This window comes from Oncorhynchus masou, chromosome 32, assembly GCF_036934945.1.
Source record: "Oncorhynchus masou masou isolate Uvic2021 chromosome 32, UVic_Omas_1.1, whole genome shotgun sequence".
Classification (NCBI taxonomy): Eukaryota; Metazoa; Chordata; class Actinopteri; order Salmoniformes; family Salmonidae; genus Oncorhynchus; species Oncorhynchus masou.
Window position 1 is genome coordinate 65,562,538 of NC_088243.1, and position 27,378 is coordinate 65,589,915.

At 46.7% G+C, this 27,378-nt stretch overlaps 1 protein-coding gene across 2 annotated transcripts in view; it reads right to left on the bottom strand.

Annotated features, from left to right (window-relative positions):
• Positions 1–27,378, bottom strand: part of LOC135526480 (alpha-1,3-mannosyl-glycoprotein 4-beta-N-acetylglucosaminyltransferase B) — a 175,543-nt gene that overhangs the window by 81,857 nt on the left and 66,308 nt on the right. For both annotated transcript variants that reach the window (XM_064954881.1, XM_064954882.1), the window contains 3 exons: positions 6,016–6,195; positions 4,936–5,079; positions 3,735–3,868 (listed from right to left, as the gene is read on the bottom strand). In XM_064954881.1, the coding sequence (XP_064810953.1) occupies positions 3,735–3,868; positions 4,936–5,079; positions 6,016–6,195 (458 nt within the window). The remainder of the gene's footprint in view (positions 1–3,734; positions 3,869–4,935; positions 5,080–6,015; positions 6,196–27,378) is intronic.

Below are 27,378 nucleotides of genomic sequence, written 5' to 3' on the forward strand. Positions count from 1 at the left end.
CTGGTGTGTTTACAGACATATTCAATCAATCCTTATCCCAGTCTGCTGTCCCCACATGCTTCAACAGGGCCACCATTGTTCCTGTCCCAAGAAAGCTAAGGTAACTGAGCTAAATGACTACCGCCCTGTTGCACTCACGTCGGTCATCGTGAAGTACTTTGAGAGACTGCTTACAGCCCCAATAGGTCCACAGACGACGCAATCGCCATCACACTGCACACTGCCCTAACCCATCTGGACAAGAGGAATACATATGTAAGAGTGCTGTTCATCGATTACAGCTCAGCATTTAACACCATAGTACCCTCCAAACTCGTCATCAAGCTCGAGACTCTGGGTCTTGACCCCGCCCTGTGCAACTGGGTCCTGGACTTCCTGACGGGCCACCCCCAGGTGGTGAGGGTAGGTAACAACATCTCCACCAAGCTGATCTTCAACACTGGGTCCCCACAAGGGTGCGTTCTCAGCCCTCTCCTGTTCACCCACGACTGCGTGGCCATGCACGCCTCCAACTCAATCATCAAGTTTGCAGACGACACTACAGTGGTAGGCTTGATTACCAACAACGACGAGACGGCCTACAGGGAGGAGGAGAGGGCCCTCGTAGTGTGGTGTCAGGAAAATAACCTCACACTCAATGTAAACAAAACAAAGGAGATGATCGTGGACTTCAGGAATCAGCAGAGGGAGCAGCCCCCTATCTACATAGGCGGGACAGTGGTGGAGAGGGTGGAGAGTTTTAAGTTCCTTGGCGTACATATCACGGACAAACTGAAATGGTCCACCCACACAGACAGTGTTGTGAAGAAGGCGCTGCAGAAGAAAGCTTAAGAGAAAGCTTCAAACTGTAACTAGTGCCCGCAACCTGGTTCAGGTTATCAGTCAACCTACCAGGGTAGTTACAAACAGCACAGGAATGAAATCATCAACATGTATTCACCACACTACATCCATTGGATGTAGTGATCACAATACAGTAGCCATATCTAGGAAAACCAAGGTTCCAAAGGCTGGCCCTAATATAGTGTATAAGAAGGTCATACAATACGTTTTGTACTGATTCCTGTGTTGTTGATATTTGCTGAATATTTGAATGGTCTGGTGTGTAATGAGGAGCAACCAGACGCTGCACTTGACACATATTGATACAACAGAAGCTAAGATGGGGAGAAGTTTGTCCACAACAAATTGCTGCTCTGCCTTCGTAACAGCACTATCAACAAGGCAGGTCCTACAGACCCTAGTTTTGTCAAACCTGGACTATTGTTCAGTCGTGTGGTCAGGTGCAACAAAGCGGGACTTAGGAAAATTGCAATTGGCTCAGAACAGGGCAGCATGGCTGTGGCCAAAAGTTTTGAGAATGATACGATATTAATTTTCACAAAGTCTGCTGCCTCAGTTTGTAGGATGGCAATTTGCATATACTCCAGAATGTTATGAAGAGTGATCAGATGAATTGCAATTCATTGCAAAGTCCCTCTTTGCCATGCAAATGAACTGAATCCCCCCAAAAACATTTCCACTGCATTTCAGCCCTGCCAAAAAAAGGACCAGCTGACATCATATCAGTGATTCTCTCGTGAACACACGTGTGAGTGTTGATGAAGACAAGGCTGGAGATCCCTCTGTCATGTTGATTGAGTTTGAATAACAGACTGGAAGCTTCAAAAGGTGGCTGGTGCTTGGAATCATTGTTCTTCCTCTGTCAACCATGGTTACCTGCAAGGAAACACGTGCCGTCATCATTGCTTTGCACAAAAAGGGCTTCACGGGCAAGGATATTGCTGCCAGTAAGATTACACCTAAATCAACCATTTATCGGATCATCAAGAACTTCAAGGAGATCGGTTCAATTGTTGTGAAGAAGGATTCAGGGCGCCCAAGAAAGTCCAGCAAGCGCCAGAACCGTCTCCTAAAGTTGATTCAGCTGCGGGATCGGGGCACCACCAGTACAGAGCTTGCTCAGGATTGGCAGCAAGCAGGTGTGAGTGCATCTGCAAGCACAGTGAGGTGAAGACTTTTGGAGGATGACCTGGTGTCAAGAAGGGCGGCAAAGAAGCCACTTCTCTCCAGGAAAAACATCAGGGACAGACTGATATTCTGCAAAAGGTACAGGGATTGGACTTCTGAGGACTGGGGTAAAGTCATTTTTCTCTGATGAATCCCCTCTCAGATTGTTTGGGGCATCCGGAAAAAAGCTTGTCTGGAGAAGACAAGGTGAGCGCTACCATTAGTTCTGTGTCATGCCAACAGTAAAGCATCCTGAGACCATTCATGTGTGGGGTTGCTTCTCAGCCAAGGGAGTGGACTCACTCACAATTTTTCATAAGAACACAGCCATGAATAAAGAATTGTACCAACACATCCTCCGAGAGCAACTTCCCCCAACCATCAAACAGTTTGGTGACAAACAATGCCTTTTCCAGCATGATGGAGCACCTTGCCATATGGCAAAAGTGATAACTAAGTGGCATGGGGAACAAAACATTGATATTTTGGGTCCATGGCCAGGAAACTCCCCAGATCTTAATCCCATTGAGAACTTGTGGTCCATTTAATTTTTACCTTTATTTTACTAGGCAAGTCAGTTAAGAACAAATTCTTATTTTCAATGATGGCCTATGAACAGTGGGTTAACTGCCTGTTCAGGGGCAGAACGACAGATTTGTTCCTTGTCAGCTCAGGGATTTGAACTTGCAACCTTTCGATTACTAGTCCAACACTCTACCCACTAGGCTGCCCTGCTGCTGCCCTCAATCCTCAAGAGGCGGGTGGACAAACAAAAACCCACAAATTCTGACAAACTCCAAGCATTGATGTTGCAAGAATGGGCTGCAATCAGTCAGGATGTGGCCCAGAAGTTACTGACAGCATGCCAGGGCAGATTGCAGAGGTCTTGCAAAAGAAGGGTCAACCCTGCAAATATTGACTCTTTGCATCAACTTCATGTAATTGTCAATGAAAGCCTTTGACACTTATGAAATGCTTGTAATTATACTTCAGAATTCCATAGCAACATCTGACAAAAATATCTAAAGACACTGAAGCAGCAAACTTTGTGGAAATTAATATTTGTGTCATTCTCAAAACTTTTGGCCATGATTGTACACAGAAATGAATAATATGCTAACATTAATAATAAGCATGTCATTCTCTCCTGTTTCACAGTGTAGAAGAGATTGACTTCATCACTTCTTGTATTTGTGGGAAGTATTGACATTTTGAATGCACCGAGCTGTCTGGCACACCGAGCTGTCTGGCACACCGAGCTGTCTGGCACACGATAACATACGCACAATACACTCACGTACACATGGATTTGTGTTGCAGTTATGTGGTAGTGGAGTAGGGGCCTGAGGGCACACACTTTATCTGTTGTGAAATCAGTAGTGAATGTATTGTAATGTTTCTAAAATTGTATAACTGCCTTTATTTTGCTGGACCCCAGGAAGAATAGCTGCCTTGGCAGCAGCTAACGGGGATCCTTAATAAATACATGTGGAAATACACACACACACACACACACACACACACACACACACACACACACACACACACACACACACACACACACACACACACACACACACACACACACACACACACACACACACACACACACACACACACACACACAGACAGAGAGTTCACTGAATAACATCAGAAGCTCCTGAAGGGACTACAGAGGGCAGAGACGTCATAGCAGAACACGAACATGTCTGGTTTTATCTCACCTCAGCTATGAAGACCACAATGACACAGTCCTCCTTCTCTGCCGCACTGAGCTCTGTCATCAGAGAGCTGAGGGTGTCCGTCAGGTACGAGTGGACCTCCCTCTTCACACTGGGCACGCCCATCACGATCGACACTGTGACAGACACACACACAGACCGATCACAGTCAGTACAGGGAGGGAAGGAACCAATGATGTGCTAGATTGGGTGGAATGAGCCAGTCAGTATATATTTCACAACAGAGACAGAATCACTTGTTTTCTGAAGAGAGGGGGAAGAAAAGAGGGTGAGAAAGAAAGCTAACTAGACGAGGAGAGAGAGAAATGAGAGAAGGGCTGGAGGGAGTATGGGTAGGGGAGAGTAGTTGAAGGACTTACAAGCACAATGGTACAATGTTGTCAACACATTCTGCACATCCGTGAAAAATAACAATGCCCTGCAATGACTGATCAAATGCAAGAGAATAATAAATAGTCAAGGCCGAACTACAATTCAGGTATTTTTTACCAACTTCCCATTCTCTTAGGGAGGAAGTCCAAATCAATAGCCATGTTTGTGCAGCAACAGTTGATTCTACAACCCTGTACTCTTCCACACCCTCCACTCCTCTCCCATTGTGAGCTAACATAAGTAGACCCTAGTGGCCGTCTTCTCCATTTATTACGCCCATAAAACGTACTGCAATTACTAGAGGGGAGCTAGCGGTAAAGTCCTGGCTCGCGCTCTACAAGGTACCCTCATGGACGTGGCCCGCGTAATCCATTTAGATGGGGTTTGGTGGCTTAAACGTAAATCACACACACACACACACACACACACGCACACGCACACGCACACGCACACGCACACGCACACACATTCATTATTGGCCCCTTTGAGAGTCTAGCTGGCTGTCTGGAGAGTTTGGACGGCCTCTCCAAGGGAGTGGAGGTTTATGGGGTGGGGGGTTAGGAGGCTCGCTCCCCAGGGAGGGGGAAGTCTAACTGGGCTACTGGTACAGCCACAGTGGGGCAGAGAGCCAGAGAGGGAGGTGATGAAGGAGGAAATAACCAATGCTGGACAGAGAGCCAGAGAGGGAGGTGATGAAAGGAGAAAAAACCAATGCAGGACAGAGCAGACTGGTAATGTTGTCAGAGGAAGGGTGGGAAGAGGTGGAACTAGGAAAGGATGGGGATGAGCGTGTATGTGTGTGTGGACTCACCCCCGGTGCGTCCCTGGCCCACGTGCACAGCTGGCTGCAGGCTGCTCTCCTTCGCAAGGAGATGGGGCAGGTGATGGAAGATACTGGGCAGCTGGAGCACATTCTTACTGGTCGTCACGTTCCACAGCTTCAGCTTGGTCTCATCTATCACACAACGAATACATGCACACACCACACACACAGACGAATGCACGCACACAGACGCGGCGCGCACACATACATTTTTTGTTATACACACGAATGCACGCACAAACACACAGGGGTCGGAAGGGGGTCAAAATTTTAAAATCTGATTTGTTCAGACTGGTTCTGACAAGCTCTGACTACCTCCAACAGGTTCTGAATAGCGCTGGCTGGTTTTGACTGGTTCTGACAAGCTCTGACTACCTCCAACTGGTTCTGAAGAGCGCTGGCTGGTTTTGACTGGTTCTGACAAGCTCTGACTACCTCCAACTGGTTCTGAATAGCGCTGGCTGGTTTTGACTGGTTCTGACAAGCTCTGACTACCTCCAACTGGTTCTGAATAGCGCTGGCTGGTTTTGACTGGTTCTGACAAGCTCTGACTACCTCCAACTGGTTCTGAAGAGCGCTGGCTGGTTTTGACTGGTTCTGACAAGCTCTGACTACCTCCAACTGGTTCTGAATAGCGCTGGCTGGTTTTGACTGGTTCTGACAAGCTCTGACTACCTCCAACTGGTTCTGAAGAGCGCTGGCTGGTTTTGATTGGTTCTGACAAGCTCTGACTACCTCCAACTGGTTCTGAATAGCGCTGGCTGGTTTTGACTGGTTCGGACAAGCTCTGACTACCTCCAACTGGTTCTGAATAGCGCTGGCTGGTTTTGACTGGTTCTGACAAGCTCTGACTACCTCCAACTGGTTCTGAAGAGCGCTGGCTGGTTTTGACTGGTTCGGACAAGCTCTGACTACCTCCAACTGGTTCTGAATAGCGCTGGCTGGTTTTGACTGGTTCTGACAAGCTCTGACTACCTCCAACTGGTTCTGAATAGCACTGGCTGGTTTTGATTGGTTCTGGTGAACTGTTACTGCTTCTGACTGGTTCAAATTAGTTTCTCCTCTTACCAGATAGGCTGGCCCAGGTGCGGTTGATGTCCCTAAGGGCCTGCTTTTCAGCGATGGCCCTCTTGATCTCGTCCAGCACCAGGTTGAGCTCCTTGGATCGCTTCAGGTTCTCCTGCTCGGCAGAGTGCAGACGCTCCCTCAGGGCCAGAAACTCCCGCTGGTAAATGTCCACCACATCACCTACAGAGAGAGGAGGGAGAGTGGTTTGTTAAATAAAAGTGTTAGAGTTCTCTTGAATCTTATTAACTTTCTTCTGTGATTTGCAATTGTGCATAATATTACAAGGTTTCGACTCCTTGAAGGCCAATACATTCACTGCTCATAAAGCATACGAATAACATAATACATACATTTAACGACATGCTGCAAGGATATTCTGTGAACAACAGAGTATGATATAACTCTGCTATGGACAGCCTCAAAAGTAATGGACTACACAGTCCACCAGAACAGGGTTATAACAGGGTTATACTGCTGCTGCTCGCTACTCTATGCTAGATGCCCTCTCTCCGAACTGAACACACACACACAAACACACGCACGCACACACACACACACACACACACTCACTCACTCACTCACTCACTCACTCACTCACTCACTCACTCACTCACTCACTCACTCACTCACTCACTCACTCACTCACGCAAGCACATGCCCACGCATGGTTACGCACAGCACTAGATATGCATACACACACCTTGGGATGGACAGAAACACAGGACGTGTACAGCTCTGCAGATCGCGTCAAATTGAAGCGGGTGGGAGAGAGAGAGAGCAGAAAAAAAGCGAAATCTCAGGAATCACTAATGCTATCTGAACCTAAACCCCAGCGTAATCCCTGACATCACCTGGCCCTGATGCACACCTCGTTAACCGTACAGCAACCCAGGCTTGAGATGGGACAGCAGGGACTTTAAGTGGAAAGGTACAAAGACAATCCAATAAATTGTACACACCTACTGAGAGGCAGTCAAAAATCAAGCAATATTACATCATCAAAAAAGTGAACAGGGGTGGAATAGCCGTCTATGCTGACAGCTATGGTGGAACTTGTTTTTGAGACAAAGTTATTTCGCTCTCGGGAATTTTGTCACGCCTATACACTTCTTGCGGAAATTAGGGAGGAAAGTAGGGAGGAAATTAGAGAGGAAATTAGGGAAGAAAGTAGAGAGGAGAGTGGGGAGGAGAGTGCCAGGAGAGAGATGAAAGTGTAGAAGAGAGATAGAGTGTCTAATAGCATGAAGCTGGGGAAACAAAAATCTCGCTGTGGCAACAGATATGATGACACACAGGCTCAACACCTGAGTTTGGCTCTCTAAAGCAGTGATAGTATTAGGGACTGCTAGGGGACGATGTCGACATATTGCAACACTGTGTTAAGATTGTTTCTCCTTTTCATCTCTCTATCGGTGGTTCTCACTCCCTCTCTTCTGCTCTCCATCAGTCTTGCTCTCCCAGTCTGTCTTGCTCTCTCCGTCTGTCTTGCTCTCTCAGGTCCATGTCTCTTGTTTTCTCGAGTGTGGCAAAACCCCAATGAGACAACACGAGCAATCACTCAGAGAATGCCTTGCCAAAATGTGGTATGGTGAAGAAGATTGTGTGTGTCTATGTTTGTGTGTGTGTGAGTATGTTACCACACTCTGAGGTTGTGTGTGATTTGTGGACCCCAGGAAGAGTAGCTACTGCTTTTGCAATAGCTAATGGGGATCCTAATAAAATACCAAATACCAATTTGCGTAGATGCAGATAAAGACAGAAAGAGAGGAAGAGAACGCTCCCACACAAAATCTCTGCCAAGTCACCCGTGATACAAGTCCGTATTCGACGTCCATCCATGTCTTGAGGACATCGGGAGATGACGTGGGAACCGAAACGTTTCAGAAACATGGATGAACGTCTAATTTTGGCATGAGACCGTGAGAGCTAGTCTCACACACACACACACACACTTCCCCCATCCTAATGTGGAGTTTTAATTATCATTCTGCATGATTATTTATCTCCTGTATCTTAATGATGTTAATCACTGGACGGTTGTGTATTAAGTGATTACAGAGCCCATCTAGATGGGTGGCAGCATGTTGCATCGCTGCAAAACAATAAAGAACATAATGCATAATGCATGGCTCTGGAATATATTACACTATGCAAAGGACTAACCTCATCATGACCTGCTTCTGGCGTGTGTGTGTGTGTGAGAGAGAGAGAGAGAGAGCGAGAATGTGTGTAAATGCACAGTGTGTGTTATTTTGTAGGGGTGTGTGTGCGTTATGTTACTCTTATTTTCTGATTGTATACATGTATGTACACAGACCAGTGATGTACAGTGCAATTGGAAAGTATTCAGACATCTGGACTTTTTACACATTTTGGTAGGTTACAGCCTTATTCTAAAAAAAAAATATTCTAAAAAGTTTTGTAGAATTTTTTGCAAATGTATTAAAAAACAAACAGAAATACCTTCATTACATAAGTGTTCAGACCTGTTGCTTTGAGACTCTAAATTGAGCTCAGATGCATCTTGTTTCCATTGATCATCCTTGACAAGTTTACACAACTTGATTGCAGTCCACCTGTGGTAAATTCAATAGATTGGACATGATTTGGAAAGGCACACACCTGTCTATATACAGTTGAAGTCGGAAGTTTACATACACTTAGGTTGGAGTCATTAAAACTCATTTTTCAACCACTCCAAACATTTCTTGTTAAAAGTCAGTTAGGACATCTACCTTGTGCATGACACAAGTCATTTTTCCAAAAATTGTTTACAGACATATTATTTCACTTATAATTCAATGTATCACAATTCCAGTGGGTCAGAAGCTTGCATACACTAAGTTGACTGTGCCTTTGAACAGCTTGGAAAATTCCATAAAATGATGTCAGTTCTTTAGAAGCTTCTGATAGGCTAATTGACATAATTTGAGTCCATTGGAGGTGTACCTGTGGATGAAGGCCTACCTTCAAACTCAGTGCCTCTTTGTTCGACATCATGGGAAAATCAAAAGAAATCCGCCAAGACCTCAGAAACAATTGTAGACCTCCACAAGTCTGGTTCATCCTTGGGAGCAATTTCCAAACACCTGAAGGTATCACGTTCATCTGTACAGACAATAGTACGCAAGTATAAACACCATGGGACCACGCAGCCGTCATACCGCTCAGAAAGAAGACGAGTTCAGTCTCCTAGAGATGAATGTACTTTGGTGCGAAAAGTGCACATCAATCCCAGAACAACAGCAAAGGACCTTGTGAAGATGCTGGAGGAAAAAAGTACAAAAGTATCAATATCCACATTAAAAAGAGTCCTATATCGACATAACCTGAACACCATCCCAACCGTGAAGCACAGGGGTGGCAGCATCATGTTGTGGGGGTGCTTTGTTTATTTTTCATGTGCGCCAAATACAACAGGTGTAGACCTTACAGTGTAATGCTTACTTACAGGCTCTAACCAATAGTGCAAAAAAGGTATTAGGTGAACAATAGGTAGGTAAAGAAATGATGTCCTTGAGTGGACCAGCCAGAGCCCGGACATGAACCAGATCGAACATCGCTGGAGACACCTGAAAAGAGTTGTTCAGCAACACTCCCCACCCAACCGGACAGAGCTTGAGTCTGCAGAGAAGAACGGGAGAAACTCCCCGAATACAGGTGTGCCAAGCTTGTCGCGTCATACCCAAGAAGACTGGAGGCTGTAATCACTGCCAAAGGTGCTTCAACTGAGTAAAGGGTCTGAATACTTATGTAAATGTCATATTTCAGGTTTTTATTTTTTATAAATTAGCAAACATTCCTAAAAACCTGTTTTTGCTTTGTCATTATGGGGTATTGTGTGTAGATTGATGATGAAAAAACAAACAATTCAATCCATTTTAGAGTAAGGCTGTAACGTAACAAAATGTGGAAAAGGTCTGAATACTTCCTGAAAGCACTGTATAAGCTAGTGATAGCTAGTGAATGTAAGTCAATCAAGCAAATATGATTCTCATTGGATGGTTCTTCAGGTCTGGGGCCTTAGAGGATCATGGGAAATAGAAACCCGTCTTCAATCTGTCTTAACCTTTGACCTAGAGCTGTATTTGTGTGGTTGTGTGTGTCCGTGGTTGTTTGTGTGTTTGGGATTGCGCACACCTGTGCATGCATCACCAAGGATTTAAATACCTTTCCAAAAGCCCTCCACAATAGGACCCAATCAGCTAATACGCATCTTACATTCTTTAACAAATAAACAATCATCAAAATGATATCATTACCTAGTGATTGACGTCAGCATCCACAACAGGTCAAATCTACACAACTGCAGACATTATCAAGACTGAAGACATGTTTCTCTCTCTATTCAACAGATCAGGCCGATGCAATATTCACTGAATTCAAGGGGATTCATCAAGACTTCAGATGGTTTTCCTGCCTCTTTTTCCATTTGTCTCTAAAATCCTCTGAATTCATATGAGGATGGGGTCAACATTTATGTCATTTAGACATTGTGCTTCAGCTGTATCTCGTAAAGAGAAACCCTTTTAAAGACAAGTACCAAAGGCAGTATTAAAACTAGGAAAGACTGAAACCAAACTACTCACACTACTAAGTTACTCACACTAGGAGTACACATGTACAAATCCAGCCAAGGTAGTGAGAGAGTCACAGTTCAGCACATGGAGTGTATATGTCTAACAGTAACATGAGCCTGGTAGTGTTGATGGTTGGTGAGATCATCATTCTAGATGCTCCATCGGCCTTTCCTGTTCCTGTTGTTTACTTCTTAGAGGTAAACGGATAGTTACTTTTACACAAAGGCCGATAACTGATGATTTGAAAATACATCAATAAATAGTCATAACAAGGAGAAATTAAATTTTTCTTATTTTCAATGACAGCCTAGAAACATTGGGTTAACTGCCTGTTCAGAGTTAGAATGACAGATTTATACCTTGTCAGTTCAGGGATTCGAACTTGCAACCTTTCGGTTACTCGTCCAACGCTCTAACCACTAGGCTACCCTGCCGCCCCGAAAAATCTAACTCATCTGAGAGGTTTGCTATTGACACACTAAAACCAACAAAGCGATAAACTAATTCACTGTACTCAGCCTGAAACAGACTAATACACAGTAATCCTAGATTAGTGGTCCATCAAACACACGTATCAACAAAGACTGAGGTCATTTAATCCACTCTGCATACCCACTGTCCTCAATAGCAACACTTCTGACACACACTTAAAACTGAAACACACCAACCCACTCAACTTTACACATTGACACACACACACACACACACGCACACGCACACGCACACACACACACACACACACACACACACACACTACTAAAACACCCCAACCCACTCAAACACGTTCACTTCCACTGGGGTGAGTTTAAGTCCATAGTAAATCAGTCTGTCTCTCTCCTGTAGTCTATTGAAGACCACCAGAGGGCCCAGAGCCAAGAAAGGCACCCAAACCTAATCCCAGTTTAGTCAATGACTAAATGACACATTCTAACACAACAAAATCCTCTGCCTGACCGCGAGCCCCATCACACACACAGATTGTCACAGTGAAAATTCCTTTGTCTCTGGAAAAATCTTTCCGTAGGGACATGGGGAAAGAAGAGGATTGGAAATGCCTGAGGTGTGTGACCGCAATGGACGTGTCTGGGTGTGAATGTACGTGACGCCAATGCATGTGTGTGTGCGATACGCCGTCGTCCCCGCCACTGGTGGGAGAGGGAATGTGAATAATAGCAATGTTGGATCGTGGCACACCAATCTACTATGATCAAAGAATTCATCATCATCCTCCTCTTCCTCCTCACTTGAGAGAAAGAGTCTTGTGAAGTCTGCCCCTGAGCTTTACGGATGTGTCTTGTCAGTAGGTGGTGTCAGTGTATTGTGTCAGTAGGTGGTGTCAGCGTGTGTCAGTAGGTGGTGTCAGCGTGTGTCAGGTTGTGGTGTCACTCTGTGTCAGTGTTTGTGTCAGTGTGTGTATCCGTGTGTGTATCCGTGTGTGTGTCAGTGTGTGTGTCAGTGTGTGTGTCAGGATGTGGTGTCGGTTGTGGTGTCACTGTGTATCAGTGTTAGGTTGCGTTGTCACTGTGTGCGCGTGTCCAGTTGTGGTGTCAGTATTGTGCGTGTCCGGTTGTGGTGTCAGTGTTGTGCATGTGCGGTTGTGGTGTCAGTGGTGTGCGTGTCCGGTTGTGGTGTCAGTGCATGTGCTTGTCCGGTTGTGGAGTCAGTGTATGTGTGTGTCCTGTTGTGGTGTCAGTGTATGTGTGTGTCCGGTTGTGGTGGCAGTGCGTGTGCATGTCCGGTTGTGGTGTCAGTGTATGTGTGTGTCCGGTTGTAGGGTCAGTGTGTGTGTGTGTCCGGTTGTGGTGCCAGTGTATGTGTGTGTCCGGTTGTAGGGTCAGTGTGTGTGCGTGTCCGGTTGTGGTGTCAGTGTATGTGTGTGTCCGGTTGTGGTGCCAGTGTATGTGTGTGTCCGGTTGTGGAGTCAGTGTATGTGTGTGTCCGGTTGTGGTGCCAGTGTGTGTGTGTGTCCGGTTGTGGTGTCAGTGTGTGTGTGTGTCCGGTTGTGGTGCCAGTGTGTGTGTGTGTCCGGTTGTAGGGTCAGTGTATGTGTGTGTCCGGTTGTGGAGTCAGTGTATGTGTGTGTCCGGTTGTAGGGTCAGTGTGTGTGCGTGTCCGGTTGTGGTGTCAGTGTATGTGTGTGTCCGGTTGTAGGGTCAGTTTGTGTGTGTGTCCGGTTGTGGTGCCAGTGTATGTGTGTGTCCGGTTGTGGTGTCAGTGTATGTGTGTGTCCGGTTGTGGTGCCAGTGTATGTGCGTGTCCGGTTGTAGGGTCAGTGTGTGTGCGTGTCCGGTTGTGGTGTCAGTGTATGTGTGTGTCCGGTTGTAGGGTCAGTTTGTGTGTGTGTCCGGTTGTGGTGCCAGTGTATGTGTGTGTCCGGTTGTAGGGTCAGTGTGTGTGCGTGTCCGGTTGTGGTGTCAGTGTATGTGTGTGTCCGGTTGTAGGGTCAGTGTGTGTGTGTGTCCGGTTGTGGAGTCAGTGTATGTGTGTGTCCGGTTGTAGGGTCAGTGTGTGTGTGTGTCCGGTTGTAGGGTCAGTGTGTGTGCGTGTCCAGTTGTGGTGTCAGTGTATGTGTGTGTCCGGTTGTAGGGTCAGTGTGTGTGCGTGTCCAGTTGTGGTGTCAGTGTATGTGTGTGTCCGGTTGTAGGGTCAGTGTGTGTGCGTGTCCAGTTGTGGTGTCAGTGTATGTGTGTGTCCGGTTGTAGGGTCAGTGTGTGTGTGTGTCCGGTTGTAGGGTCAGTGTGTGTGCGTGTCCAGTTGTGGTGTCAGTGTATGTGTGTGTCCGGTTGTAGGGTCAGTGTGTGTGCGTGTCCAGTTGTGGTGTCAGTGTATGTGTGTGTCCGGTTGTAGGGTCAGTGTGTGTGCGTGTCCAGTTGTGGTGTCAGTGTATGTGTGTGTCCGGTTGTAGGGTCAGTGTGTGTGCGTGTCCAGTTGTGGTGTCAGTGTATGTGTGTGTCCGGTTGTAGGGTCAGTGTGTGTGCGTGTCCGGTTGTGGTGTCAGTGTATGTGTGTGTCCGGTTGTAGGGTCAGTGTGTGTGCGTGTCCAGTTGTGGTGTCAGTGTATGTGTGTGTCCGGTTGTAGGGTCAGTGTGTGTGCGTGTCCAGTTGTGGTGTCAGTGTATGTGTGTGTCCGGTTGTGGAGTCAGTGTATGTGTGTGTCCGGTTGTGGTGTCAGTGTGTGTGCGTGTCCAGTTGTGGTGTCAGTGTGTGTGCGTGTCCGGTTGTGGAGTCAGTGCCTGGTGTCAGTGTGTGTGGCAGGTTGTGGTCTCACCATTTGTGTTAGTGTCAGTGCTTCTGTTACTGTGTCTGTCCGTGTATCTGTCACCGTGTGTGTCACTGTGTGTGTCTGTGTCTGTGTCTGTGTCTGTCAGTGTATCAGTGTTTGTGTCAGGTTGTGGTATCCGTGTGGGGTGTTCGTGTCACTGTGTGTGCCAGTGTCTGTGTCAGTGTCAGTGTGTCTGTCACTGTGTCTGTCAGTGTGTCTGTTCGTGTATCAGTCACCATGTGTGTGGTGTCAGTGTGTGTGTCAGTGTGTGTGTGTGTGTGTCAGGTTGTGGTGTCAGTGTGTGGGTCAGTGTGTGTGTCAGTGTGTGTGCGTGTGTGTCAGGTTGTGGTGTCAGTGTGTGGGTCAGTATCTGTGTCAGTGTGTGTGTCAAATTGTGTCCGTGTGTGTGTCAGTGTCACTGTGTGTGTCAGTGTCTGTGTCAGACGGTGGTGTCAGTGTCCATGTGTGTCAGTGTGTGTGGCAGGTTGTGGTGTCACCGTGTGTGTCAGTGTCTGTGACAATGTGTGTGCCAGTGTGTGTGTCAAATTGTGTCAGTATCACTGTGTGTGTCAGTGTCTGTGTCAGGTTGTGGTGTCAGTGTCTGTGTCAGTGTCAGTGTGTCTGTCAGTGAGTCTGTCCGTGTATATGTCACCGTGTGTGTGTGTGTGTGTGTGTGTGTGTGTGTGTGTGTGTGTGTGTGTGTGTGTGTGTGTGTGTGTGTGTGTGTGTGTGTGTGTGTCAGGTTGTGGTGTCAGTGTGTGCTGTCAGTGTCAGTGTGTGTGTCAGGTTGTGGGGTCAGTGTCAGTGTGTGTGTCAGGTTGTGGTGTCAGGTTGTGGTGTCACCGTTTGGTGTCAGTGTATGTGTCAGTGTGTGTGTCAAATTGTGTCAGTGTATGTGTCAGGTTGTGGTGTCACCGTGTGCTGTCAGTGTGTGGTGTCAGCAGGTCCGTCAGTGTGTTTTGAGTGACTGGCAGGTTGAGATCCATTAGGAATGTGTTTGTGTGTGTGCCATCCATAAAGAGAACAGAGCACCAAGGAGCACACACACGGACAGATGCAAGCACACACACACACGCGCGCACGCACGCACGCACGCACGCACGCACACACACACACACACACACACACACACACACACACACACACACACACACACACACACACACACACACACACACACACACACACACACACACACACACATTCTCCCCTCACTCCAATTGGCTTTGGGGATTGCAATGCAGCCATCTGTGGCGTGGTGATGTTCCCGGGCCTGACTCGTTGTAAGAGAATACTGTGTGTGTGTGTGTCTGTGTGTGTGTGTGTGAACATGATACAGCTCACACTCAGAGCAGACTAAAACTCTAACGGGAAAACACCAGACACTGATGCTATTACACACCACTCTCACAGTCTGCAGCCTGTCTGGCCACATGTGCACTCACTCACAACTCACGGACACAATCTGCCACTAACATACAATTAACCTGACCTGTATCAGTATTCACATGAAGATTAACACACGCAGTGCTCTAATATCCACATGCTTAGTGACACCCCGAGTTAGACTCACTCAACACAAAACAACTAAAAGTCAGTCTCAGTAGTGTGGATGTGGTTAGTGTGTGTGTGTGTGTGTGTGTGTGTGTGTGTGTGTGTGTGTGTGTGTGTGTGTGTGTGTGTGTGTGTGTGTGTGTGTGTGTGTGCGTGTGGTGGGCAGAGGGGCCAAGGTGGCTCCTGAATAATACCATTAGACCTGTTATCCTCACATCACATTTCTGCACATGCATCCTGGATGGGGGGATCAATACCTTTCCCTGGAGGGAGGGGAGGGAAGGATGGAGGGCTAGAGGGATGGAGGGGAGTGAGTGATAGAGGGATGAGGGGAGGGAGGGATAGAGGGATGAGGGCAGGGAGGGCTAGAGGGATGGAAAAGAGGGATAGAGGGGAGGGATAGAGGGATGAGGAGAGGATGGGAGCGATGGATGAGGGGAGGGAGGAATAGAGGGAGGGAGGAAGGGAGAGATGGAGGGGAGGGATAGAGTGAGGGGGAGGGATAGAGGGATGGAGGGGAGGGATAGAGGGATGGAGGGGAGGGATAGAGGGATGGAGGGATGGAGGGGTGAAGGGGAGGGAGGAATAGAGGGATGGAGGAGAGGGATAGAGGGATGGAGAGGAGGGAGGAAAAGAGGGATGGAGGGGGTGGAGGAATAGAGGGATGGAGGGGGAGGGAGAGATAGAGGGATGGCGGAATAGAGGGATGGAGGGGGGGTGGAGGAATAGAGGGATGGAGGGGAGGGAGAGAGAGGGATGGAGGAATAGAGGGATGGATGAATAGATGGATGGAGGGGAGGGATAGAGGGATGGAGGAATAGAGGGATGGATGAATAGATGGATGGAGGGGAGGGAGGGATAGAGAGATGGAGAGGCGGGAGGGATTGAAGGATGGAGAGGAGGGAGGTAGGAAGAGGGGAATCAGATTATCCTAGGGCAGACTGATAGAGTACACTGATAAGAGAAGAAAAGAGAACACACACACACGCATAAGCACACATGTCACACATTCACATGTCACACACTCATATCATAAACACACACACGCCCACCATTTCCATCCCCATGGCTCTGGTTCCTCACACGGTCACGCTTGGCCACAGATTGGCCTGGCTAGCTGGCTGTCCCAAACAAGTGTACCCCTAACTGGTAACCCTTATAAGGCCAATGGCAGATGGTGCTCCCTCAGAGTCTCGGTCCCTCTGCCTCTCACAATTTGTTCAGCTGTTTCTGCTTGAAACAGGGTCAGGGACGACATGAGAGTTTGTGTGAGAGTGAGAAAGAGAGAGAGAGAGAGAGAGAGAGAGAGAGAGAGAGCGAGAGAGACCGAGAGATAGAGAGAGAGACCGAGAGAGAAAGCGAGAGACCGAGAGAGAGACAGAGAGCAAAAAAGAGAGAGAGACAGAGAGTGAGAGACGGAGAGAGATTGAGAGAGAGAGAGACTGAGAGAGAAAGCGAGAGACCGAGAGAGAGACAGAGAGAGAAAGAGAGAGAGAGAGACAGAGAGCGAGAGATGGAGAGAGAGCGAGAGAGTGAGAGAGCGAGAGACAGACAGAGAGCGAGAGATGGAGAGAGAGTGAGAGCGTGAGAGAGCGAGAGACAGAGGCAGAGAGCGAGGGGGGGTGCTAAGAGAGAGGGGGAGAGATAGTGTGTGTGTGCGTGTGCGCGCATGAAAGAGAATGAGAGAGAAAAATAGAGAGAGAGAAAGAACGTTCAAGAGGAGAGTCGGAGAGAGGGAACGAGAGAAAAGAGGAGAAACGATAAAAAAACGAAGAGCGAAAGAGAGAAAGATCTGCTGTACTCCAGACAGAGGCTGACCAAGAATAGACTAGATAACCATCCACCACCACTAACTCAAGCAGTAGGGTCAGCTTGATAGCAAACTAATAGGTGGTAATATTGTTGCTGTGAGGGCCCATATAGTGGGGCTGAAAGGTTGTTACTGTCAACACAGTTGCTGATGCAGTGTATTCTCCTGTAAAGCAGGAGCCATGTGGAGGTGTAAAGTACAGTAGGTGGAGACTGGGCCAGAAAACATGGCAAGATGGGATTTGCAGTTGTGGAGTAAAGAAGAGGAGATGAGAGGAAGTTAGCTGAGTCAACGAGTCATGTCTGGAACACAAGGAGCAGGAGGGGTTACTGTAGGGCAGGACTGCACACACACACACACACACACACACACACACACACACACACACACACACACACACACACACACACACACACACACACACACACACACACACACACACACACACACACACACACACACACACACACACACACACACACACACACACACACGCCAGAGAGATAAAGTAGGTTCTTTCCAACAAAGAGGATATCAGCAAAATTGAGGTGCATTGTCCCATGACATGTTGGTTTGTTGAAATGTGTTTGTGGTGACTAATAGTTTTGTTTTGCACAATAGGGAAGTTGAAGCTGAAAAGTGAATGTGCTTTTTGAGGTGGTGAGGGTATGAGTAATGGAATGAGTGTGCCTCTTTATGTTTATGAGTGGATATGTGGGTGTGGTGCATATATGCACGAGCGTGTTTACGTTTGGGAGAGATAAAATGGCTCAGTGTGTGTGTGTGTGTGTGTGTGTGTGTGTGTGTGTGTGTGTGTGTGTGTGTGTGTGTGTGTGTGTGTGTGTGTGTGTGTGTGTGTGTGTGTGTGCCATCCCCCGCCTACCCACCAGAACAGAGCAGTAATTATCCGAACCCTAGTCTCTGAGTGTGTCTGGACTGGTCCCAGCTGTTCCTTCGGTGCCAGGCCAGTGGTGCCAGTTCGGTGCCAACCGAGGGCACAGGAGGCCTGGGCATCCCATTACTGCAGCCACGAGCAAATCTCCGTATTAACCAGAAATCATATCTTTATTTTCAAGAATGACAGGAGACAAGGAGAGGAAGTCACTTTAGCCCAAGACTGCAACAAGGAAAAGGAATACATTCATATGGAGTTAGGTCAATATATCCCAACCTCCTATCGCCCAATCAGTCTACTGTTGGCATCAACATCCACCCGAAAAGCTACAGTAGGTTTGGATATGTTTTCCTAGGTAGACTTCTCTAATGGCAGATTTCCCAAAGACTCATTATGGGTGAGTCTGTGTGTTTGCGCCCCTTTGTACATGCATGTGTGTGCGCATGAACCATAGGGATCTATGGCTCAAGACTAGCCTCTCCTCTGTGCTGTGAGAATCCCCAATCCTAGCAGCCCTCAAGACTAGCCTCTCCTCTGTGCTGTGAGAATCCCCACTCCTAGCAGCCCCCAAGACTAGCCTCTCCTCTGTGCTGTGAGAATCCCCACTCCTAGCAGCCCTCAAGACTAGCCTCTCCTCTGTGCTGTGAGAATCCCCACTCCTAGCAACCCCCAAGGCTAGCCTCTCCTCTTTGCTGTTAGAATCCCCACTCCTAGCAATCCTCAAGACTAGTCTCTCCTCTGTCCTGTGGGAGATCACTACTCCTAGCAGCCCCCAAGACTAGCCTCTCCTCTGTCCTGTGAGAATCACCACTCCTAGCAGCCCCCAAGGCTAGACTCTCCTCTGTACTGTGAGAATCCCCACTCCCAGCAGCCCCCAAGGCTAGCCTCTCCTCTGTACTGTGAGAATCCCCACTCCCAGCAGCCCCCAAGGCTAGACTCTCCTCTGTCCTGTGAGAATCACCACTCCTAGCAGCCCCCAAGGCTAACCTCTCCTCTGTCCTGTGAGAATCCCCAATCCTAGCAGCCTCCAAGGCTAACTTCTCCTCTGTCCTGTGAGAATCACATCTCCTAGCAGCCCTCAAGGCTAGCCTCTCCTCTGTCCTGTGAGAATCACCACTCCTAGCAGACCTCAAGGCTAGCCTCTCCTCTGTGCTGTGAGAATCACCACTCCTAGCAGCCCCCAAGGCTAGCCTCTCCTCTGTGCTGTGAGAATCCCCAATCCTAGCAGCCCCCAAGGCTAACCTCTCCTCTGTCCTGTGAGAATCACCACTCCTAACAACCCTCAAGGCTAGCCTCTCCTCTGTGCTGTGAGAATCCCCACTCCTAGCAGCCCCCAAGGCTAGCCTCTCCTCTGTACTGTGAGAATCCCCAATCCTAGCAGCCCCCAAGACTAGCCTCTCCTCTGTGCTGTGAGAATCACCACTCCTAGCAGCCCCCAAGGCTAGTCTCTCCTCTGTGCTGTGAGAATCCCCAATCCTAGCAGCCCCAAGGCTAACCTCTCCTCTGTCCTGTGAGAATCACCACTCCTAACAACCCTCAAGACTAGCCTCTACTCTGTGCTGTGAGAATCCCCACTCCTAGCAGCCCCCAAGGCTAGCCTCTCCTCTGTGCTGTGAGAATCCCCACTCCTAGCAGCCCCCAAGGCTAGCCTCTCCTCTGTACTGTGAGAATCCCCAATCCTAGCAGCCCCCAAGACTAGCCTCTCCTCTGTACTGTGAGAATCCCCACTCCTAGCAGCCCCCAAGGCTAGCCTCTCCTCTGTGCTGTGAGAATCCCCAATCCTAGCAGCCCCAAGACTAGCCTCTCCTCTGTACTGTGAGAATCCCCACTCCTAGCAGCCCCCAAGGCTAGCCTCTCCTCTGTGCTGTGAGAATCCCCAATCCTAGCAGCCCTCAAGGCCAAGTCCTTCTGAGGGTCCATTAGAACATTATGCCCATTGATCTTGATGCCAGTCCTATGAGAAGCCTTTAGCTCAGTGCTCGCTAGTGGCTACTAGGGCACAGAAAATACATAGCTATGGAAGGCCAACTGTAAAAGGCTAACTCTGTGTGCGTGCGAGTGTGTGTGCGCATGTGTGTGTGTGTGTGTGCGTGCGTGCGTGCCTATTAAGTAGAGAAAAATAAAGAACAAGAGGGAGAGAAGGAGAGACGGGGAGAGGGACAGAGGGGGAGATAGAGGAAGGGCGAGGCACATGCCAGAGAAAGACAGAGAAAGAGAGAGGAAAAGAGAAGACATGACTTGCACTGTGAGAGTGTGAAGGTGTGTGAAGTGCTCCATGCTGGGAGCCGGGCAATGCTAAATTAGTCCGCTGGGAATTCCACACGCCATCTGTGCACATGAGAAAAAGAAGAGGAGTTGAAGTGGAGAATGCTAGCAAGAGAGGAGGAAGGAACAGTACAAGAAGATATCTGAAAATTAGATGGAGAGAGAGTGAGGTGAGAAGAGAGGGTGTCACAATATACTGAAGAGGAGCCAGCTACCAAAATCACTTTTTGGTTGAATAATAGTTGAATGCAGTTGAATTGAAACAGATAGTCTATGACTAATAAGCTGTACATCAAGTCATGTAAGAAAACATCATTATTATTGCATCTAACGGTGGACTATCCAAATAAAGTCTTGTCTTTATTTACTCATGCAGCACCTGAGAATTAGGCCAAAGGTATTTGAGTCACAGCACGGCAGGACTTTGACACAAACACACTCATCAACGTCTCCCCTCCTCCCCTTTCCTCATCCCTCCTTCACCTCTCTCTTGCTCTCTCTCTCTCTCTGTAGCCTGAGGGCAGCTCCATAGCTTTACAATTAACAGTGTAACGCGCTTACAAGGCGTAGACAGACAGGAGCTACAACTGAATGTCTGCTGCCTGCTGAGAAATATATGTCTTGTACACATAACTAACTAGGTACAGTATCACATACAAACCAATACACAAATATTTATACAGACACATATGTTTATACAGACACAGGCACACAGACAGAGACACATATAGACAGACAGACAGACAGACAGACAGACAGACAGACAGACAGACAGACAGACAGACAGACAGACAGACAGATAGATAGACAGACAGACAGACAGACAGACAGACAGACAGACAGACAGACAGACAGACAGACAGACAGACAGACAGACAGACAGACAGACAGACAGACAGACAGACAGACAGACAGACAGACAGACAGACAGACAGACAGAGAGTGGAAGACAGACAGAGAGTGGAAGACAGACAGACAGTGGACGGCAGACAGACAGACAGACAGACAGACAGACAGACAGACAGACAGACAGACAGACAGACAGACAGACAGACAGACAGACAGAAAATGGAAAGGAGACAGAAAGACATACAAAAGAAGGAGAAGGAAAGAGTTTTGTTAAAGAACAGAAACAGAGGTAAATAAAGAGCAAACCAAAGAAACAGAAGAGAAGAAGGCCTCCCTCTCTCTCCCATCTCACTTATGGTACCAGGGCAGATATTCTGTAGTGTTGATTGTTGCATCGTTACTGTAATTAAAGATCTGGGCTCCCTCTCTTCCTGCGGCAGCAAAGCCTGAACTACAGTGAACCGTTACTCGCTGGCATTCACGCTGGGGCTCCCCACTGTTTTCAGGCTAACGCTGCCTTAGAAGCCTTAACTCAACAACACATATTAAAAAGTCCTTTATTGTTAACAACCCATTGGAGAAATACACAGAAAACACAGACGCTATGGCAGCACCGCAAGCCACTAGACTGAAACGAGATGGAGGGGACAAACGGCCGAACAAAATGAAGAATAAATGTAAAACGACTATAGCACTGAATGAGAAAAACACCAAGGGCCATTCCTCATTCTTTTGAAGTCTATGAGATCACATATCTAGAGTCTGTTAGGGACATTAACAGATTGCCTTCCAGACAGACAGAGACAGACAGAGACAGACAGACAATATGAAAAGCGTGTTGAGAATAGAGCTTGGGGACAGGAGTTGGGCAGAGTCCATTAACTAGGAAATTGTAATGGAAATTGCAATGGCAGTTTTTTCCATTCTCTAAAAATGGTTGGGCCCTCCATTTCTCAGTGTCTGTGAGTGCCCATGTAATGTAACTCAAATGGGCTCAAAAACGTCAATGTAATATCCTATAGTAGAGACTATAGTAACTTTGGTGATAGTAGTAAGCTGTCTACTGAGAGAGAGAGAGAGAGAGAGAGAGAGAGAGAGAGAGAGAGAGAGAGAGAGAGAGAGAGAGAGAGAGACAGACAGACAGACAGACAGACAGACAGACAGACAGACAGACAGACAGACAGACAGACAGACAGACAGACAGACAGACAGACAGACAGACAGACAGACAGACAGACAGAGGAAAAGAAAGTCACAATCAGTCATCTGTTGAAAACAAAGCAATAAAGGTTTTTCAATCTTTCTAAATACAGAATACAGAATACAGGATTGGCATGATAAAACAGGAAATAACATGATAAGACTAGGTAGAGCTGAAAGAGAGGAGGGGAGAAAAAAAATGAGAAATGGACAGAACAAGACATGAAGAGGTCGAAAGAGAGAGAAAGGTCGACAAAGCAGTGAGAGACAGATGAAGAAGAGAGAAAGCAAGAGGAAGATGGACAAAGATCAAAGAGATGGATGGAAAGCAGAGAAGTAGAAGCAACAAAAAAAGAAAGAAAATGTTCTGCGCTAAATTGCAACATACTGACGAACCCAACACCAGTGTAGTGACCTATAATAGTAGGAGTTATCAGCTTCCTATTTAATAAAAGTTAATGGGGAACCAGGGGGCAAAACACCAACTCCCGGCTGCTTTAACAAGCTGAGAGTTTTGGTCTGTTCTCTCTAATGACCTACGCTGGGGGAAAGCTTAGCAGCACTTCAATCCTCCCTCGGCCCTTTAGACTAGTGTCAAACGGAAGGAGGGAGAGAGATGGAGATGGAGAGGGCTTAGGAAACATGTTTATTTCACTTTTCTAAGATAGAGAGATAATTATTTTTACTATGTTAATATTGCAAAATGTATTCCTTAATCATCAAAGTACGCTTTGGCAATATGTACATTGTTACATCATGCCAATAAAGCAAATTGAATTGAATCGAGAGAGAGGAAGAGACAGAGAGAGGAGAGAGAAGAGAGGATGAGAGTATACCCCTGAGAAAGGGTTTTAGAAAGGCCAAAATGCTCATTAAAAACCACCCATTGTCTGGTATTAAAACCGAGGGGAAACTACTGTAACGTGTAGGCCTGGACATTTGAATAAATGGGCTGGATACTGTTCTTCCTACATTAGCACATTTTACAAGGTTGGGAATAGCCTTATTTAAGATCCAAAATGTCTGACTAAGATTGTTTGGGTTGCTGCGGTGTTGTGTTCTGCTTTTGGAGGAAACCTCCATAGACTAATAGTTATTACATGGATTCCTCAGGTGGATTTGGGACAAGGCTAGTGTCTTAGTGCTCCGAAAATCTTGTCAACCAGCAATTGTTTTTGCATGCCTGTGTTTTTTTACATGCCCTTTGCTTACTTATACGTATCGGTTGTGACAAGGACATATTGACAGTTAGCGAGATGTGAAAATGTCTATTCGAGACTGATTCGACAAAGTCCCAGGCTGACAGTGTATCTGAGTAGTGTGTGTGGGTGTGTGTGTTCTGTCAGCTTGGCCGAGCAGCTATAAAGGTCCAGTTTCCCTGGAAACAAGACCTGGGTCAAATGTTCATTGAACAGACTTGAGTACCTTCAACTGCTGTCATCTAAAAAAACACTATCACTTGATGAAATACATACAAAACTTAACTCAACTACAAATATTGATTTTTCCAGTGAGGGAATTTCTCGGTAAAAGCATAAATTAGGTCCATACACGGGACATCGGGCGTCATTTTCGTTTCTAATGAACTCACAGTGTCTGTCATCACAAGTGCTGTAGCATAACTGAATTCATTTCAGTCTGCAATGTTCCAACAGCTAGTACAGACAGTCCCTCTCCTGTCCTAGCAGGTCTCTGGGGCCTACAGTAGGGTTCCTCTAGTCTGGCTCCAGGAAAGGCAAACACGCTGGAGGTGCTATACCTCCAAGACCACAAGCTCCCTCCTCTCCAGTCTACCAGTCAGGACTGCTCACCCCACACACACTCACACACACACGCACGCACGCACGCACACGCACGCACACACACACACACACACACACACACACACACACACACACACACACACACACACACACACACACACACACCGGACACTGCCTCAACTGAATGGAGAAAGAGGGTTAGAAAGGGAAAAGAGGGGAACCAGAGGGGATAGTGAAGAGGGAGAGAAAAAGGGAGGGCGAAAGAGAGATGTTGAGAGAGAGGAGCACTTGTCTGCTCAGAAGCAGAGTTTATAAAAAAAAGCTGTCCTTCCTTGTTCACGGGCCATCAGTCACAAAGGCCTGGTGGCAGTAGGGTGGAATTGTCCGTACACACTGATCCAAGGGCAGCTTAGTATGTTCACTCCCTTTTGGTCACGTCTAGGATATGGGGAGAGTAATCTGACCCTAGATCTGTGCCTAAGGACAAATTCTAACCCAAGCCCCATGGTGTGGAGGAAATCCACAGCTATTGGCCAGTATGACGGAGAGGAAGGAAATGGGGTGTTCTGATTGGAGTGAGAGTGATCCAGCTGCATCAACACATCAGCTCGCAGTCACACAGTCAATTTGGGTGCTTGTTTTCCTTCTCCCGCTCTCCTCTTGAACCTTCCCTCTTCGCAACACAATCCCCACTCTGTCTGAAACTCTCTCTGACTATCCTCTTCTCACGGATAGTAGCACAGTCACTGAGCCACAGGACGGAGATCTCTACTGATTGCTACTGTTGAAGATCAGGCAAGATATGACAAAACTTCTCACTGGCCAATCATTATATATATATATATATATATCATTTTATTTTGTTCAGTGTAGGCCTCTACTTCAATGCATATTCTACAGGCTACCTCTATCCTAAATGTTACCTTTATGTTCAATGTGAATGAATCACATGACTGCTATACAGTTGTTAGTGAATGTTGCACTAAAATGTCACAAATGACAATGTTACAATGAATATTGCACTAAAGTACAAGTTCAAATGTTACAATAAATTTACAATATTAATGTTTCAATACATGTTGCACTAAAGTAACAATGTTGAAATACGTTGATGGTTGTTTTTTGTTTTTGTCTTTGCTCTCAGTATTCATATCGGTGTTGTATAAGGGTTTTTGATGGGGTTTTTGTATAAGGGTTTTTGATAGAATGTGATGGGGAATTATAGTGGCTATATTGGGGACTGCCAGTGACAGAGTTGTACATGTGTTAATAACTGGGCTGGGATATATACCAATTTAGATGACTGCATAGGAGAATTATGTTAATTCAGGATACATCACATGATAGGATACACAGAATACATATATCCCACCGGTCACAATTGTGACCGACCATAAAACACACTTTTTCACCTACTTTTCCATGAAAATTTAAAAAATATAATGAAGGATTATTTCAAAAGGTTACTATTGACACATGATTTGGATATTTTCATGTCTGGAAAAAAAATGGGTATTAAATGGATTAAATATATCTTTCCATACATGTTTGCCCATGTAGTGACGCTCTCAAATGTTATTCATATGGCTGTACCCTCCTTTTGAAGACTCTCTCTCTTTCTCTCAACACCCCTCTCCACTTTGTAGTGCTCTGCCGCAGGGGGATTTTTCCATTCCTTATAGAGCAGTCAAACCACACTCTGTGTGTGAGTGTGTGTGAGAGAGAGAGTGTGTACGTTAGCCAAATCCAGAGACCACTACACACCTCACTGAATACTGGGACCATTATCATCAGTCAGAGCAGAGGACAACTGTAGTCGTAGTTCTACTAAACCGCACACACACACACACACACGGCTTGCCTCTGATGCTAAGCAGGGTTGGTCCTGGTTGGTCCCTGGATGGGAGACCAGATGCTGCTGGAAGTGGCGTTCGAGGGCCAGTAGGAGGCACTCTTTCCTCTGGTCTAAAAAAAATATCCCAAAGCCACAGGGCAGTGATTGGGGACATTGCCCTTTGTAGGGTGCCGTCTTTCGGATGGGACGTTAAATGGGTAAATCCTGACTCTGTGGTCACTAAAGAGCCCATGGCACTTACTGTAAGATTTGGGGTGGTAACCCCGGTGTCCTGGCAATGTCCCAATCTGGCCCTCATACCATCATGGCCACCTAATCATCCCCAGATTCCAATTGGCTCATCCATCCCCTCTCCTCTCCCCTTGAACTAATCCCCAAGTTGTTGCTGTAAATGAGAATATGTTCTTCTCAGTCAAGCTACATGGTAAAATAAAAAAAGTTAAAACACACACCACTTTCACCTCCCAGCACAGAACAGTGTGTAAAGGATGACACATAACATCCCATTGCTTGAAATAACTTGATGTCTGGTTTAAAAAGGCCAGCTCAGCTTATTTCTTATTTCTTGAGCCCTGGTTTAAAAGCCTAGACAGGCAGTTCAGACTAACAGAGAGAGAGAGCGAGACAGGGAGAGAGAGATATATGCAGAGAGAGAGATATATGCAGAGAGAGAGAGAGAGAGAGAGAGAGAGAGGTCTATACTCAGGGCTTCAACCCCATTAACTACTCTGTCTATGGCAATCAAAATAAACGTTCTTCTACAGCAGCCATGTTATTTTGGGAAGCATATTTGATTCTGAGTTTGGACATACAGTATAAAGTTTGTATGTGAAAACTACTTCTACGACGCCTACATTTAGGATGTTACAAACTCTGCTGGATGTGCAGATCAAAGACACCGCTGGAACACAGATGAAGATGTTTTTCCTAATAATTTGAAAGACTGATCAGAAAACCCATTTTTTCCCCCACCAATTTTGACCGTATGCCGATTAATATAAGCAGAGTTGGTTGTTTACATGACTAATGCCATACTGGGCTTACTGCAACAATCAGTTTTATATGTAAGTACAGGGGATCAAGATGTCAGTAAGACATCCTGTCGTGTCGTGTCCCTTGTATATATTGTTTTTTTTCTTTCGTTTTTACATATTTTTCTTCGCATATTTTTTAAAACATTTTGCTAAACCTCAGCTTCCAAATACTCTCCTGCAACCCGCCTCACCCAATGTAGCTATTTTTCCTAAAGTATTTATATTTACTTTGGAACCGGAACCCATCAACTGAAGCTAGCCAGCTAACTACCAGCTATGCTAGCGGTCTTCAGCTA